The sequence below is a fragment of the Muscardinus avellanarius genome (genome assembly GCF_963383645.1).
Source record: "Muscardinus avellanarius genome assembly, chromosome: 9".
Classification (NCBI taxonomy): Eukaryota; Metazoa; Chordata; class Mammalia; order Rodentia; family Gliridae; genus Muscardinus; species Muscardinus avellanarius.
In genome coordinates, this window is record NC_137795.1 from 11,290,521 (window position 1) to 11,306,898 (window position 16,378).

Here is a 16,378-nt window from a genome sequence, read left to right on the forward strand (position 1 = left end):
AATCAAATTTAATTCAGCTTGTTTTATTCCCCAGGAATGCAATGCAGAAGAACTTGGTAAGCCAAGAATTGTCTGGTCTGGTCTGCGGGGCACCTGCTGGTCTGATTGGTGAGCTATAAAGCCAGTCTCAGAGAAAAGAAGAGGGGCTCCCAATGAACCAAATAGGAGTCAGAAGGGGCTCCGGAAGTCACCCAGCACTCCTGGCTTACAGCTAAGGAGGCCAAGACTCACAGCCACGCTGCCCAGTGTCTAAGTCATGCCCAGAAGGAGGGAACCACGTACCATGGCCCTTAAAAATGCCTATTGTCATGCTTGTATAATCCCTGTAGCTGGGAGGCTGAGATGGGAGGATCTCAGGTTCAGGGCCAGCCTCAGCTACTCAGCGAGGCCCTTTGCAACTCAGTGAGACCCTGTTTCAAAAAATAAAGAATAAGGGCCAGGCGTGGTGGCGCACGCTTGTAATCCCTCGCTTGGGAGGCGGAGACAGGAGGATTGCGCTGGTTCGGAGCCAGCCGCACTGGCTTAAGAGACCCTGTTTCCACATAAAAAGGTAAAAAAATAGGTCTGGGAGTGTAGCCCGTGAGAGTGTATCCCAGAGGTAGAAGGGCTTCCAGGAACCCCAGTACCACCAAAAAAAAAAAAAAAAAGAATAAAATATAGGGCTGGGGTTGTAGCTCAGAGGTAGAATGCCCCTGGGTTCCACCCCAAGTATCACCAAAAATAAATAAATGAAGAAAGAAAGAAAGAAAGAAAGAAAGAAAGAAAGATTAAAAATAGGGCTGGGGTTGTACTCAGAGGTAGAATGCCCCTGTGTTCTACCCCAAGTACCACCAAAAATGAATGAATAAATAAATAAATAAATAAATAAATAAATAAATAAATAGGGCTTGGGTTGTAGCTCAGATGCCCCTGGGTTCCATCCAAGTACCTCAAAAAAAAAAAAAAAAAAAAAAGGACAAATCCTAATGGCTCTGCTTGCATGTGGTCCTTAGAAGAGTCAGATTCAGGAACAGAAGGCAGAAGGAGGGTGATGGATAGGCTGGGGCTGGGGATAGGGAGGCAGTGCTTAATGAGGGAAGATGAAAAAGTTCTGGAGATGGATGGTAGCAATGGTTGCACAGCAATATGGATATACATAATGCCACTTAAAAATGCGTAAGGTCGTAGGTTTTATATTAAGTGTATTTTACCACAATACAAAAACATGTTCTGGTAGGGAATGTGGCTGTATCTCTGAGAAACCATTAGGAAATCATGAAAGAGCCAGGTATGTAATCCCAGCATTTGGGAGGCTGAGACAGCAGGATCGCAGGTTCATGGCCAGCCTCAGCTACTTAGTGAAGCCCTCGGCAACTTAGTGAGACCCTGCTTCAAAATAAAGAATAAAAAAATAAGGCTGAGGGGTGTCGCTAGGAGGTAGAATGCCCCTGGGTTCAATCCTTAGTATGGCCATAAATAAATAAATAAATAAATAAATAAATAAATCTGGTTTTAAAGGAGAGCTTCTTTTACCATCACATGGCCAATCACACCTTAGCCCCTGGTGACAAATATTAATAATTCAAAGAAAAAAATCCCGCAATGACAGCCACCAGTATGGGTAGCTGTGATGGGCTAAGGCGGACTGCTCGGTCCCCGCCACGACCCCCGGGAACTAGATGTGGGAGCAGCACCCCCAGCCCCAGGTGTCCTAGAGGTCCTGCTTCCAGAGCCAGGGAGTGCAGCTCGCCTCCCACAAGGCAGGCCATCCCGCGGCCCATCACTCTGGCCACCGGCCAAGAGCAATGTCGTGACTCTCCATCAAAAAATTAATCTAAAGACGGGCGTGGTGGCGCAGGCTTGTAATCCCAGCATTTGGGAGGCTGAGACAGGAGCCCGCGGTTCATGGGCAGCCTCAGCTACTTAGTGAGGTCCTTTGCAACTCAGTGAGACCCTGTTTCAAAATAAAGAATAAAAATAGGGCTTGGGGTATCGCTCAGAGGTAGAATGCTCCTGGGTTACATCCCAGTATGAGAGAGAGAGAGAGAGAGAGAGAGAGAGAGAGAGAGAGAGAGAGAAGAGAGAGAGATGTCACAAGAAACATCATCTAAACCATGGATTTTGTCAGGGCTTCCCAATGCGGGGTCCCTGGGGGTTGTCATGACCAAAACAGGCAGGGGAGACATAGCCACATTATCACAGGCCTCCCTACCTGCCCCTTGTCCTGCGCCCAGCCGGGGTCCTGAGCAACCAGCTGTGCACACACACCCTGCCCCATCCCTGGGCAGGAGGCTGTCTTTCAGAGAAGCCACATCTGTGTGTTAGAAATCCCACCACTGGGGGTGGAACCCAGGGGCTTTCTACCTCTGGGCTATACTCCCAGACCTTTTTTTTAATATTTTATTTGGAAACAGGGTCTCACTAAGTTGCTGAGAGCCTCACTAAGCAGCTGAGGCTGGCTTCGAACCCATACGATCCTCCTGTCTCAGCCTCCCAAGCGCGGGGATTACAAGCGTGCGCCACCACGCCCGGCCTTGCCTGGAATTTGAGGGACCCAAGCTTCCTTCAAGGAAGGAAAGGGGTCACTGAAGGGAGGCAGGGACTCCAAGGCCTACCTGCAGCAGGGCACAGGGAGGCCCTAGCCTCACGGCAAAGGCTCCCTGGAGTCCCAGGTGGGGCGGATCTAAGGGCCAGTCGGGAAGGGAGACTAGAGCTCTGAACGTGTTCTCGGAGGCCACAGAGTCTGGAGGCCTGGGTCTGGAAGCCAAGGCACTTCCCGGTAGAAGTGGAACCCTCAGGATAGTCCTGAAAACAAGGGTGGGTAGGGCGCGCCCTTGCCCATCTCTGGAAAGGACGAGGGTGGCATGTGTCCCCTGGGCCCAAGCCAGAGCTCACCCCACCCCGGCCTGCTCCAAGAGATCCAGGTCCTGATGCTGCTGGCCAAGGGGTAAGCTGACCCTCCCGGGCCTCGGGCTGAGCTCACACCAGGCAGAAACCAGGGGCTGGCTAAGTTTAGAGACTCCGTCACCAGGCAGGTCACAGGCTCTGGCGACAAGACTGCAGTTGGTCCACTGTGATTGGTTCCTAATGGTCCCGCAGCAGAACTTGGCTCCAAGAAGCTGGCCTTCAGAGCTACCCCTGCAGAACGGGGGGCCTCCAGGGGAGCCTTGGCAGTCCTTTTAATTTATAAGTTCTCATTTCAGAAACTTGAACATTAAAATCCAGTGTGAAATCTAAGCAGCTCTTATATATTTTCAATATCCTTATTGAGATTTAATTCACATATTAAATAATTCACACTTAAGAGCATCTAAGTCACTGAGCGTGTGTGTGTGTGTTGTGTGTGTTAATGGGGACTGAACCCAGGATAGTCTATCTTTAAGCTATATAGCCCAAGACCTATTTATTTTTTGTTTTGAAACAGCATCTTGCTAGGTTGCTGAGAGCCTCACTATATTTCTGAGCCTCTCCTTGAACCTGCAGTCCTCACATCTCAGCCTCCCAATACTGGGATTACAGGCGTGCACCACTACATCTGGCTTATTTTTTATTTTATTTTACTTTATTTATTGTTGTCTGCTTATTTGTTTTGAAACAGGGTCTTGCTAGGTTGCTGGGAGTCTCACTAAGTTCCTGAGGCTGGTCTTGAACCTGCAACCTTATCTCAGCCTCCCGAGTACTAGAATTACAGATATACGTCACTGTGCCTGGCTGTGGCCTTTTGAGACTTGCTTCTTTCCCTGAGCAAGTTTTTAAGGTTCGTCCATGTATAGCGTGTATCAGTACTGATTGACTTTTCCATTTCTTACTTTTTGGGTCTGGGGATTGAATCCAGGGGTGTTCTACATCCACGCTACACCCCCAGCCCTATGCCCTTTTTTCTTTTTATTTTGAAACAGGGTCTCGCTAAGTGGCTAAGAACCTTACTAACTTGCCGAAGCTATCTTTGAACCTAAGATCCTCCTGTCTCGACCTCTCAAATTGAGCTGACTATAGGCGTGCACTCCACGTTTCCATCTCTTTACCCATTCTTCAGATGATGGATGTGTGAGCTGCTTCCACTCTCTGGCTGTCGTGGGTACCAAAGCTCTGGGCACATCTGTGTGGGGATACGCATTTGTATCTCTTGGATAGAACCCTAACCAAGAAGCAGAACACACGGAGGAGCTGCCCAAGTGTCTTGTGGCAGCGGCGCAGCTCCCATCCCCAGCAGAGCACAAGGTTCCAGCTCCACACACTCACTGTCATCCCGTGGGCGGGAGGCAGTACCTCGCTGTGGTTTTGATTTGCATTTCCATAATGACTAATGATGCTCTACATATTTTTGTGCACTTTTGGCCATGTATAATACCTTCTTTGGAGCGGTGTCTATTCTGGTTCTCTGCCCATTTTTTTTTTTTCTAATTGAGTTGCTTATTTTACTGTTAGGTAGTAAGCATTCTTAAAATATTCTGAACGCAAATTCCTTATCAGATACATGATTTGCAAACAGTTACTCTCATCCTATGAGCTGTCTTTGCACTTTCTTGGTGATGTTCTTCGAAGCACAAAAGTTGTTAATGTTGGTAAGGTCCAACTTTTCTAATTTTCTTTTGCTGTTTATGCTTTTGATATCATATCTAAAAAAACACTGCCTAACCAAGGTCATAAAGATTTACGCCTGCCAGGCATGGTAGTGTACGCTTGTAATCCCAGCACTTGGGAGGCTGAGACAGGAGGGTCACAGGTTCATGGCCAGCCTCATCTGCTTTGTGAGGCTCTCTGCAACTCAGTGAGACCCTGTTTCAAAATGAAGAATTAAAATAGGGCTGAGGGTATAGCTCAGAGGTAGAATACCCCTGGGTTCAACCCCCAGTACCAGAAAAAATAAATAAATAATAATAATAATGTTTACTCCTACCTGTTTTCCTAAGAGTTTTATGGGCTGGGTGGCTACATTTAATCTATGATCCATTTTGAGGTAATTTTTGCATATGGTGTCAAGTAGGGTTCCAGCTTCATTCATTTGTATGTAGAAACCCAATTTGTTTGTTGAGTGGACCCTTATTCTTCCCCCTTTGAACTATCTGGTATCCTTGTCAAAAATCAACTTACTATAGATGCAGATTTTTTCCAGACTCTTAATCCTACTTCACTGAACCATGAATTTATCCTTCTGCCAATACCAAACTGTCTGGATTACTCTAGCTCTAGTAGAGTTTTGAAATCAGGATATGTGAGTCCTCCAAGTTTATTTTTATTTTACAAGATTGTTTTGGCTATTCTGGGTCCCTTTCATTTCCATGTAAATTTTAGAACAAACTTGCCAATGTTTGCAAAGAAGAAAAAAAGAGAAGCTGAGAATTTTATAGGTAATACATGGAATTTGTAGATCAGATCAATTTGGAACGTACCACCATCTTAATAATATTGTCCTCCAAACCATGAGCATTGGCTGTCCTTTGACTCCTAAGGTCTTCTTTAATTTCTTTCAACAGTGCTTTACAGTTTTCAATGTACAAATCTTTCTCTTCTTCTGTTAAATTTAGTACTAAATATCTTATTCCTTTAGATGCTATTGTAGATGGAATTGTTTTTCCTAATTTTATTCTGAGACTGAACATTGCTAGTGTAATGAAATAGAATGAAAATTTGTATATTAGTCTTATATCCTGCAACTTTTAAAAGTTTGTTTTAGTTCTAATGACTTGTTTGTATGTTCCTTAGGAGATATATCTATATCTATATATGGAGAGATATATAGATATGATATCATGTCCTCTGCAAGTAGAGGCAGTCTACCTATTATTTCCCAATCTGGTTATTTCCTTTCTTGCCTAGTAATGGTAGCTAGAACCTCTGGTTTTATGTTGAATCAAAATGGCCAGAATAGACATCCTTGTTTTGTTTCTGGTCTCAGGAAGAACACACTGAGTTTGTTTTTGGTTTTCTCTTGGTACTGAGAATTGAACCCAGAGGCATTCTACATCTGAGCTATACTACCAGCCCTTTTTATTTTTTCTGTTTTGAAACAAGGTCTAAGTCCTTAAGTGTATCACGAAGTTGCTGAAGCTGGTCTTGAACCTGTGATCTTCCTGTCCCCGTCTCCCAAGTACTGAGAGTCCAGGTGTGTGCCGCTGTGCCTGGCTGGCTTTTGTCTTTTACCTCTTGCCTCCAGTATGTAAGCCCCAGGAGGCAGGCACCCTTCACTGCTTTGCTCACCACTGTTTTCCAAACAGCTGAAAGATGCCTGGCAGATGTGGCGTGCGCAACCAGCCTTGTGGGATGGATGAACAAGTCTGCAGGACAGCGAGAGAATCGGGAACAGACAAGGACAGGCAGACTGCAGCTACCATCCCCAAAGGAAACAAATAAAACTCCAAACGGGTGGCCTCTGGTGCTATGCTAGCCAGCACTGCCATCCTGCTGACACAAAAGCCCGGACTGTGGCTGGGGCAGACAGGGACGTGCCTTAAGGATAAAATACACAACAGGTTTCCCAGACATAACACAAATAAAGGAATGCAGGATAATAATTTTGCACTGATTGCATGCTGAAATAATATTGTGGATGTGGAAAGGAATATACATATTATACATATATATATATATATATATATATATTCCTTTCACTTTTTTTTTTTTTTTTTTTTTTGCGGTACTGGGGATGGAGCCCAGGGTCATTCTACCTCCAAGCTACACTCCCAACCCTATTTTTATTCTTCATTTTAAAACAGGATCTCACTAAATTGCAAAGAACCTCACTGAGTAGCTGAGGCTGTTTGCGAACCAAGATCCTCCTGTCTCAGCCCCCCAAGTACTGAGATTACAAGCGTGCACCACCACCCCTGGGTTTTTGCTTCCTTTTTTCTTCTTCTTCTTCTTCTTCTTTTTTGGTACTGGGAATGGAACCCAGGAGCATTCTACCTCCAAGCTATGTCCCCAGCTCTATTTTTTTTTTTTTTTTTTTGGTGGTACTGGGGTTCTTGGAAGCCCTTCTACTTCTGGGCTACACTCCCAGACCTATTTTTACATTTTTTATTTGGAAACAGGGTCTCCTAAGCCAGCGCGCGCGACTGGCTTCGAACCTGCGCGATCCTCCTGTCTCAGCCTCCCAAGCGCGGGGATTACAAGCGTGCGCCACCACGCCCGGCGTTTATTTATTTTATTATTATTTTTTTGAAACAGGGTCTCACTGAGCTGTAGAGGTCCTCACTGAGGCTGTCTGTAAACTGCGATGCAATTCTCCTGTCTCAGCTTTCCAAATGCCAAGTGTGCACCACTACGCCCGCCTTGCTTTATTTTTTATTTTTTTATTTGGTGGTACTGGGGTTCCTGGAAGCCCTTCTACCTCCAGGCTACACTCCCAGACCTATTTTTATTTTTGGAAACAGGGTCTCTTAAGCCAGTGCAGCTGACTTCGAACCTGCACAATACTCCCATCTCTGCCTCCCAAGCGCGGGGATTACAAGCGTGTGCCACCACGCCTGGCATTTGCTTCTTTTTTAAGTACTAGATTTTTTTTTTTTTTGTACTAAGGATTGAACCCAGGGGCATTCCACCTCTGAGACACACCCCCCCAGCCCTTTTTTACGTTTTATTTAGAAACAGAGCCTGGCTAAGATGCTGAGGGCCTAAATTGCTAAGTTTAGCTTTGAACCTGTGATCTTCCAGTTTCAACTTTCCAAGTATTGGGATTACAGGTGTGTGTCGCCACGCCCAGCTTAAATACTAAAAATTGGGGGGATGAGGGTTACCCAGGGGTATTCTGCCTCTGAGCTAGACCTCCAGCCCTATGTTATTTATTTATTTATTTATTTGTTACGGGTCTGGAAATGGAACCCAGGGGCATTCGACCTCCAAGCTACACCCCCTGTCCTATTTTTTATTCTTTATTTTGTAACTGGGTCTCACTGAGTTGCAGAGGGCCTCACTAAGTAGCTGAGGCTGTCTGCGAACCGTGATCCTCCAGGTCTCGGCTTCCCCAATGCTGGGGTTACAAGCGTGCGCCACCACACCCGGATCCTATGTTTTTGTTGTTTTTTGTTTTTTGGTTTTTTTTTGAAACAGGGTCTTGCTAAGTTGCCATGCACCAGCCTCAAACCTGTGATTCTCCTGTCTCAGACTCCCAAGAGGTACTAAAAAATTCTAAATCAAACGAGTGGCTCCGCTGCATGGCCACATTTTACCTGGACAGTGCTGCTCTGGACAACAGGGGTGGGGTGGGGTTAATGTCCCCGTGCGTGGACAATAAACAGCAGCAAATTTCAAACCACGGTAGTGAGGCTCCCGAGGCTCCCGAGGAACCAAGGAAAGTGAGGGGCGAGTCTAGCCTGGGCCAATAGCAAAAGTATCCAAAGCTTCAGCACAGAATGAGCAGAGAGCTGCAGAGACCTGGGAGTGGGAGCTGCAGCCCTGCAGCTGCGCCTCACCAGGTGGACAGACCCGCCTGAGCACCTACTGTGTGCTGGGCGCTGATCTGCGCGCACGAGTGTACTTGGAGAGGCGGGCTGGAAGGCAGTGCTGCTGTGGCGTGCCCACGGCACAACACGACACCCAGGCACTCCCGAGACGGGAGAGCCGCTCCTGCCACTCACCACGGGGGAAGGCAAGGATGACACTGGTGCCACGATCCTCCCGCGATCCACCCCAGATATTCCAAGTCATCACCAGTCTGTTCTAGGATTCTACTACCAAAGCTTGTCTCCGGCTTAACAGAGAACTGTAACTTCTGGTATTTTAGGATCATTGTGTCAACACGTAAAGCACTGTGTCCACCAGCAGCTGAGCCCTGATCAAGTCTGTGACTCTCACCCCAGAGACAAGAGCCACCCACGGCTGGCTGCTAGAGACATCACCTCTAGCGCAAAAGGACATTCGTATTTTAAGTAAATTCAGATTTGTATATGAATAAAACATATATTGCATGAAATTTCTCTAGATAATGTTTCTTTTTTTGTATGTGTGTGGTATGGGGATTGAACCCAAGGGCATTCTACCTCCAAGCTATACCCCTAGCCCTTTATTTTATTCTTTATTTTGAAATAGGGTCTCACTGAGTGGCGGAGGGCCTCACTAAGTAGCTGAGGCTGGCCACGAATCTGCAAGCCTCTTGCTCAGTCTCCCAAATGCTGGGATTACAAGAGTGCACCACCACACCTGGACAGATTATGTTTCTAACTAAACTGCACAGGAGATCTTTACCTGGACTGTGGGGTTAATGAGGTCATCATTTGATAATTTCTATCAAATTATTACTAAATTGCAGGGTGGTTCAATATCGACTCTGCGCGCATGCGTGTGTGTGTGTGCGAGCACGCGCGTTGTGTGTATGTAGTACAAGGAACCGCTGAGCTAAATCTCTACTCGGTTTTTCTTTTGGGGGGGCAGTTCTGGGGATGGAACCCAGGAGCATTCTACCTCCAAGCTGTACCCCCAGCCCTATTTTTAAAATCTTTTTATTTATTTATTTATTTTTTTGAAACAGGGTCTCACTGAGTTGTGAAGGGCCTTGCTAAGTAGCTGAGACTGTCCACAAACCGCGATCCTCCGGTCTCCATCTCCCGAATGCTGAGATTACAAGTGTGCGCCACCACGCCCGGCCGTTCTCACTAAGTTGCCGTGCCAGCCTCAAACCTATGATCCTCCTGTCCCAGCCTTCCAGGTGCTGAGATCACAGGGTACTCAACTGTGCCAGGTTATACTGAAGTCTTTAAAGGCCAGTAGAGCAAATAGGAGAGGGCCGTTCTTATTTGTTTTTGTCTTTTCTTTTTGTGGTACTGGGGATTGAACCCAAGGGCATTCTACCTCCAAGCTACACCCCTAGCCCTGTATTTTATTCTTTATTTTGAAACAGGGTCTCACTGAGTGGCAGAGGGCCTTTTACCTCCAAACTATACCCTCAGCCCAATTTTTATGTATTTCTTATTTTGAAACAATCTCTCACTAAATTGCTGTGGCTGGCCTTGAACCTGCAATCCTCCTGTCTCCGCCTCCCAGGACTGGGATTAAGTGTGTGCCACCACTTCCGGAGGATGATCTTTTACTTATTTCTTTGTCTGTTTTTGCAATGCTGGGGATTGAACCCAGCGGCATTTTACCTCCAAGCTACACCCCCAGCCCTGTTTTTCATTCTTTATTTTGAAACAGGGTCTCACTAAGTTGTGAAGGGTCTCACTGGAATTGCAAGCGTGCTGCGCCACCAGGCCTGGCAGAAGGCTTTTATTTTTAAGCAGAAGGAAACCAGGCATTGCATCTCTTTCTCCTCCATTCTTGGAGAGTTCTGGAAAGAAAAACACTAGAATACACCCTTGTATCCCTTCAGCTGAGACTGGGGACTTCCTTAGTAGGCAGGCCCCCACCTGTGTGCACTTAGATCGCGTGCTGAGAACACAGCCATGCCCCCTAGTGACCCCCAGCCCTGATTTCAAATACAGGGTCCCCCCCTCTTCTGTCACACTTCTCAGAAGATTATTCCCAAATTTTGATTTAAAAGGTGTAAAATTTTGATATAAAAGTATGGATGACGAGCCAGGCGTGGCGACGCACACCTGTAATTCCAGCATTTGGGAGGCTGAGACAGGAGGATCGCATGGGTTTGAAGCCAGCCTCAGCTACTTAGTGAGGCCCTTTGCAATTCAGTGAGAACCTGTTTCAGAATACAGAATAAAAAATAGAGCTGGGATGTAGCTCAAAGGTAGAATGTCCCTGGGTTTCATCCCCAGTGCCACAATAAATAAATAAAATAAAAAGGGCTAAGGATGGAACGCAGTGGTAGAGCGCCCAGTACCACAATAAAGAAAAACAATGTACTGATATGGAGAACATCATAGAAAAGTGTCAGAACAAATTGAACAGTCACAGGGGTGGCGAGTCCATCTGCATCTGAGAGTCATATATACGTGATACATATGTGTCTGTGTATGTATGTACACACACACCCTCACAGTGACATTAAAGTTTCCGTGTCTGTGGCGGGGGAGAACTTGAATGTTAAAGGTCATATTTTATTGTAAATATTTGTGTGTTACTTGGTTTTTTTTTTTTTTACAACAAGACTATATTACCCTAGTAATTTGTTTAATAAAATCAAAATTTCTTGCTGGTCTCAAATGGGGTCAGAGTGTTGGTAGTCGTAGAGACACAATGAAAAAAATTATTTGTGTGTGTGGGGGGGTACTTGCTACACCCCAGCCCTATCATTTTTTTTTATTCTTTATTTTTGAAACAGGTTTTCACTAAGTTGCAAAGGGCCTCATTAAGTAGCTGAGGCTGGCCGATCCTCCTGCCTCCACTTCCCAAGTATTTCGATTACAAGCGTGCACCACCATGCCCTGCTGAAATGACATTTTTCACAAAGGGTTTAGAAAGACACAGAGACCACATGTCAAGCTACAGGCTGGGAACAGGCTCAGTCCCCAGGAGTCTGGGGTCTTCATGGATCACAAGCTAGCTGCAAGCTTGTGTGTGTGTGTGTGTGTGTGCGCGCGCGCGCGCGCGCACATGTGCCAGAAACTGAACCCAGGGGCATTTTATCTCCAAGCTATACTCCTAGCGCTATTTTATTTTTTATTTATTTTTATTATTTATTTGTTTATTTATTTTTGCAGTACTGGGGATGAAACCCAGGGACATTCTACCTCTGCCCTATACCCCCAGCACTAGTTTTTATCCTTTATTTTGAAACCGGGTCTCACTGAGTTGCAAAGGGGCTCACTAAGTAGCTGAGGCTGTCTGCGAACTGAGCTCCTCCTGTCTCAGCCTCCCGAATGCTGGGATTACACGTGTGCGCCACCACGCCCAGATATTTTCTTTTTTAATTTTGAAACATGGGCTTGCCAATCGCTGAGGCATGTCCCTAAGTTGCTGAGGTTGGCTTTACACCTGCCATCTTCCTGTCTCAGCCTCCCAAGTACTGGAATTACAGGCATGTGCACCACGCCCTGAAAGAGAAATGGCATTTTTAAAGCACAGAACAGCGTAGGTTCATGAGTTTCCTAGAGCAACAGAACATGGATTCCGGAGCTGCTGTCCCTGGATCCAAGCCCTGACTCCTGTGGGCCGTTACCAGGGGCCAGGGCTTCTCTGTGCCTCAGTTACGTCTTGCGCACCTCGGGAATGATCACAGCTATTGCACAGAGCAAGCGTGTTAATATAATCAGCACCACTGACGTGCTAGCAACCGTTACCAGAAAAGAAAGAGTCCGGTAGCAAGCATGCAGATATATTCTTAGCTCTCAGCAAAGTAGGTTATGGTATAAAAATACCATTAAATAGTAACTAAACTAGCGGCACCTTAATGCGCATCTTGCTAGCAACCTCGGCGTGCGGTGACTTCTTTTTAAACTACCCTACATTAAGGAACCAAGACCAGGGCGCATCTGGCCTCCTTGGAGCCAGGCCGGCAGGCCAAGGCCGAAGGTCACTCGCCCCTCCTCGCAGGCCAGGCCCTGGGGACCCGGCCTCAGCAGGGTAGGTGGCCCAGACCTGGAGTGCCAGGGAAGGGGAGGGGCAGCGCCTGGGACAGCCTGGCTGGGCAGCCTGAGGAATTGGGGGTGGCACTGGCAAAACTGTGCAACAGGAAGGAAGAAAGCAAACAGTAAAGCAAAAGATCCCTCCCTCCTCCACCTGGTCCCAGTCCTCCCTGGCAACAGCTTCCAAGCAAGGGAGACTCAAAAATTGATCTGCTCTGAATTTCCCAAGTTTATCCATTAACTACCCAGCAGGCCGCCCGCTGGTTCAGAGCAGGCCTGTGGGCAGAGAACACCAAAGAGCGGGTGGCGACGGCCCAGCCCGCCCGGGATACAACCTGCTCTCTACTGGGGGCCCCCGGGTGGAGTCAAGGACACATCAAGGTCAGTTCTGAGCCCATCTGAGGTTGGGAGCTGGGAGCTGGGAGGGGTGGGAAGTGCCCTGGGCTGGAGGTCAGGGGGCTTCCTCACTTCCTGCCTTGGGCAAGTCGCCCACCTGCCCTGAGTAAGTTCTTTATTTGTACAACAGGGCTGGAGGAGGGCCTTCCCGGATAGCTTTGCAGTACTGCATATGCTAGACGGGGTGACAGCGTGGGTCACAGCCCCTGTGCCCTTTCCTCAGGAGCAGGAGGGGCTTGTGAGCCCCAAACCTATATACAAGACCTCATGGGCGTTGTTCTCCTCTACGGAGATCGCCCACATTTTAAGGAGACAACGACTTCCCCAAAGTGGAAGATTCATGAGTTTGAACCCGGAACAGAATGAGATGTGCTTTCTGCCCATTACCCTTTAAAGAGCCTGCCCCAGGGAAGTAGCGCTGGCCAAGGGCACGCCCTACCTGCTGCTGGGATGGGTAGGCAGGGCAGACCCTCACCGGCAGCCCCATCGCCAGGGGCAAACCCCAGTGAAAGCCTCACCCCTGCGCTGGCAAACGTGCACACAGCCGGTCACATGGTATTGGGGGAGCACAGGAGGCAAGTCTGCGCCCATAGGAACGGCACAGAAGAGACGCAGTGTCTGTGCGGTGGACCCCCACGCAGCTGTCGGTGACCACGCTGCCCCGCTGTGCTCGGATGTAAGCCGGAGCTGGGCGAGAGAGCAAGGTCTGGGTTTTTATGTAAAGTGAAAAGAAAACATAGGCCACAATCCCACCTATGGATAAGAATATCTGTGTGCAAATGGACCAAAAGGAGCCTGGGGGGTGGGGATGCAAGCGCCTCAAGGCAGCCCAAGGAAAATGGGTTACTTAACGTTGATTTACTCCTTATGACTTTAAAACAGAACTTAAAGACAAAATAAAGAACAGTGTTCTGTTCTGGGTAGAAGGGATGCAAGTGTCGATTTTATGAATCCTGGAATTTTTAGATTTTTTTAAACCAGGTTGGTCCAGGTGGGCTAAGAGGGCCTTCCCTGCTTTGCTCTGTGCCTGTTTCTGGGACCCCGGGATAAAGGGGCTCTGCATCCCAGCATAGGGGTGGCCAGGCGAGGGCTGGGCTAGGAAGGGCAGGCGCAGCGGCACCGAGCAGGCCGCCCCGCAGAGTGGGCTCCCGGGGGGCCAGCAGGCGCAGCGGCTAGGCCTCCAGAGAAAGGTGAGCAGGGGCAGCCGGGATGGGAAAGGCCAGCACCCTGTCATGCACAGCAGCTGTGGCCCTGTGACCCAGCCCTTGGGCCAAACAGGGAGTCAGCCTGACTGGGCGCCGGGGGTTATAGCTTTAAATAAACTTGGACTGTCCACCTGGGGCTGGGAATCAACACCAACTGTGCCCAACAACGGCGGACAAGCCACTGCGGGCTGCGCCTGAGTTCCCTCAGCTTGGCCCTCAGGGGTGCTGCTGGCTACAGCCCCACTCCCTGCCCATCCCTGGGCCCGGTGCCTCGCAGGCTCCGCGGCTCCTGGCTGGGAAGCCTCGCTTCTCGCCCTGGGTGTCAGCGGGCCCTTGACACTAGGCTCCACTCCTGACCACGCATGCGCGGCCCCACGTGCCGCCCGCCGGCGAGGGCGCATTCTCTCTCCTACCTAGAGGAAGAGCAGGTACCCCACTCCGCACCTGTCTACCATGGGCATCGCCCCTCCGCCCCCACACCCAGGGTGGGTGGCAAGACCAGGGGAGGGTGGGCCACCTTATCCCTGGGCTTAACTCCGGAAGCACCGGGCAAGCTGCAGGTGGAGAAACGGGTGAGCGGGGAGCCCTGGGGAGGCCCAGGGTCAGGCTAGGAAGCTACCCAAGAAGGAAAGAGTCCCCACAGCGCCCCCTTCCCCAAAGCAGGCACAGGAACCGCGGCCCCCTGCCCCACAGCGCCGGCACAGCCCTGGAGGAGACAGGATGGGCAGGGACAGAATCGCTCTTGGGAGGACCTTCCAGCTGGACAGCTGACCCCCCACCGTCCCTGGCCTCCTGTCCGCAGGGGAGACGACCTCACCCCCACCTGAGGACCTCTACCCCTTCTGTGCAGGCCTATAGCCCCAGGCAGCTCCTGGAAGCTTCTTCCAGGCCTCGGTCTCCAGGGGCTTGTGAAAGAGCACAAAAGCGTGTGAAGGCGTGATGGGCTGCGTGAGCGGCTCCCCCGTGCCTCAGAGGCCCTCCGGGTCCACTGCCCCCACCCGGCTCTCGGGCATAGGCCTCCTCCAGCCATGGCGCCCAGACCCCCCCATCCCCAGGCCTGACCCGAATCCTCCCTGCACGTGCCGGGAAGGCACACACCCCCACACTCCTCCAGCTGGGCACTCCACAATTATCAATGATCAGCGTCCCTCGCCCACCACAAGGTTTCATCAGACGCTTTTTTAGTAAAGGGAAGGGAAAGAAAAAAAAAAAAAAGATCTGGTGCTGGATGTGTAAGAGGAAATCTCGCCAGCGCCCCCACCGCGCAGCAGGGTTGGGGGAGGGCCGGGAGACAGGGCTCCAGAGTTCTGGAGCCCGCCCCAGGGGACGCCGGCTGCAGCACCGAGGCTCGGAGCCCCGGCGAGGCGCGCCCCCGCGCCCGGGGTCTGCAGACGCCCGAGGCTTCGCCCCACCGCGCGCCGCCCGCGCCGTCGGAGCCGGGCACCTGTTCCCCGGAGGCCCTACCCGAAGGGGCCGCAGGCCTCCCGCACCCGCCCGGGACACGCTCCAGGCGCAGCCCGCCGCCCCGGGCCCCCGCTCGCCCCGCATCCCACCCGGGCCGGCCTCGCGGCCCCCTCGGCCCCCGCTCTCCCGATGCCGTGGGCAGGGGGGCGGGAGAACCCTCCGCAGCCGGCCCCCGGGGGCCGGCAGGAGCGGCGGAGCCCGCCTGGGGCGGGCCGGGGTCCCCGCGGCCCCCGCGCCCCGGCCGAGTGCGTCACGCCCGCCCCGCGCCGCACCTGCTGCCGCCCGGGCGCCGCGGATCTTACTTGCCAATGTCCTCGTAGAGCTGGTACTCGTCGGTGAAGCGGGTGCAGGTCACCGTGGTGGCCATGGCGGCTCGCTGCGCTCGGCTGCGCTGGCGGGCTCGGCTCGCTCGCGGGCACGGCGGCAGGCGCGGGCGCGGAGTCCTCGGCTCCGAGCCGGGCGGGGACGCGGTGCGCACGCGATGCGCTCGCCCGGCCCAGGAGCGCGCCGCACACCTACGCCCGCCGGCCGCCGCGCCCGCACCGCGCCCGGCCCCGAACCCGCGCCGCGCCCGCGCCGCACGCGCGCCGGCCCGCACTGCGCCCGCCGCCGCCGCCGTGCCCGCGCCGCACCTGCGCGGGGCCCCCGCACGCGGGGCCGCCGCCTCCGCCCCGCTGGCCCGCGGCCCCCGACCCCCGCCTCACACCCCAGAGAAGCGGAGCTGCCGGCCCCTGGCTGCTGGGCCTCCTGCCTGGCCCCGCGCCTGCACGGCCCCTTCCTGGAGGCGTGGACCGGGGGCCTGCCAGGCAGAGCAACAAGGAGACCGGGAGAGGGTGCAGGCTGCCCTCCCGTGCTTCTCCAGTGACGGGTGGCTGGGGTATC

The 16,378-nt window shown here is 51.2% G+C and overlaps 1 protein-coding gene across 20 annotated transcripts in view; it reads right to left on the minus strand.

The window, feature by feature from the left end:
• Positions 1-15,863, minus strand: part of CAMK2B (calcium/calmodulin dependent protein kinase II beta) — a gene marked incomplete at both ends in the record, with an annotated part of 86,499 nt that extends 70,636 nt beyond the window's left edge. For all 20 annotated transcript variants that reach the window (XM_080701681.1, XM_080701674.1, XM_080701684.1 and 17 more), the window contains one exon: positions 15,799-15,863. In XM_080701681.1, coding sequence (XP_080557807.1) covers positions 15,799-15,863 — 65 coding nt within the window. The remainder of the gene's footprint in view (positions 1-15,798) is intronic.
• Positions 15,864-16,378: the final 515 nt, after the last annotated feature.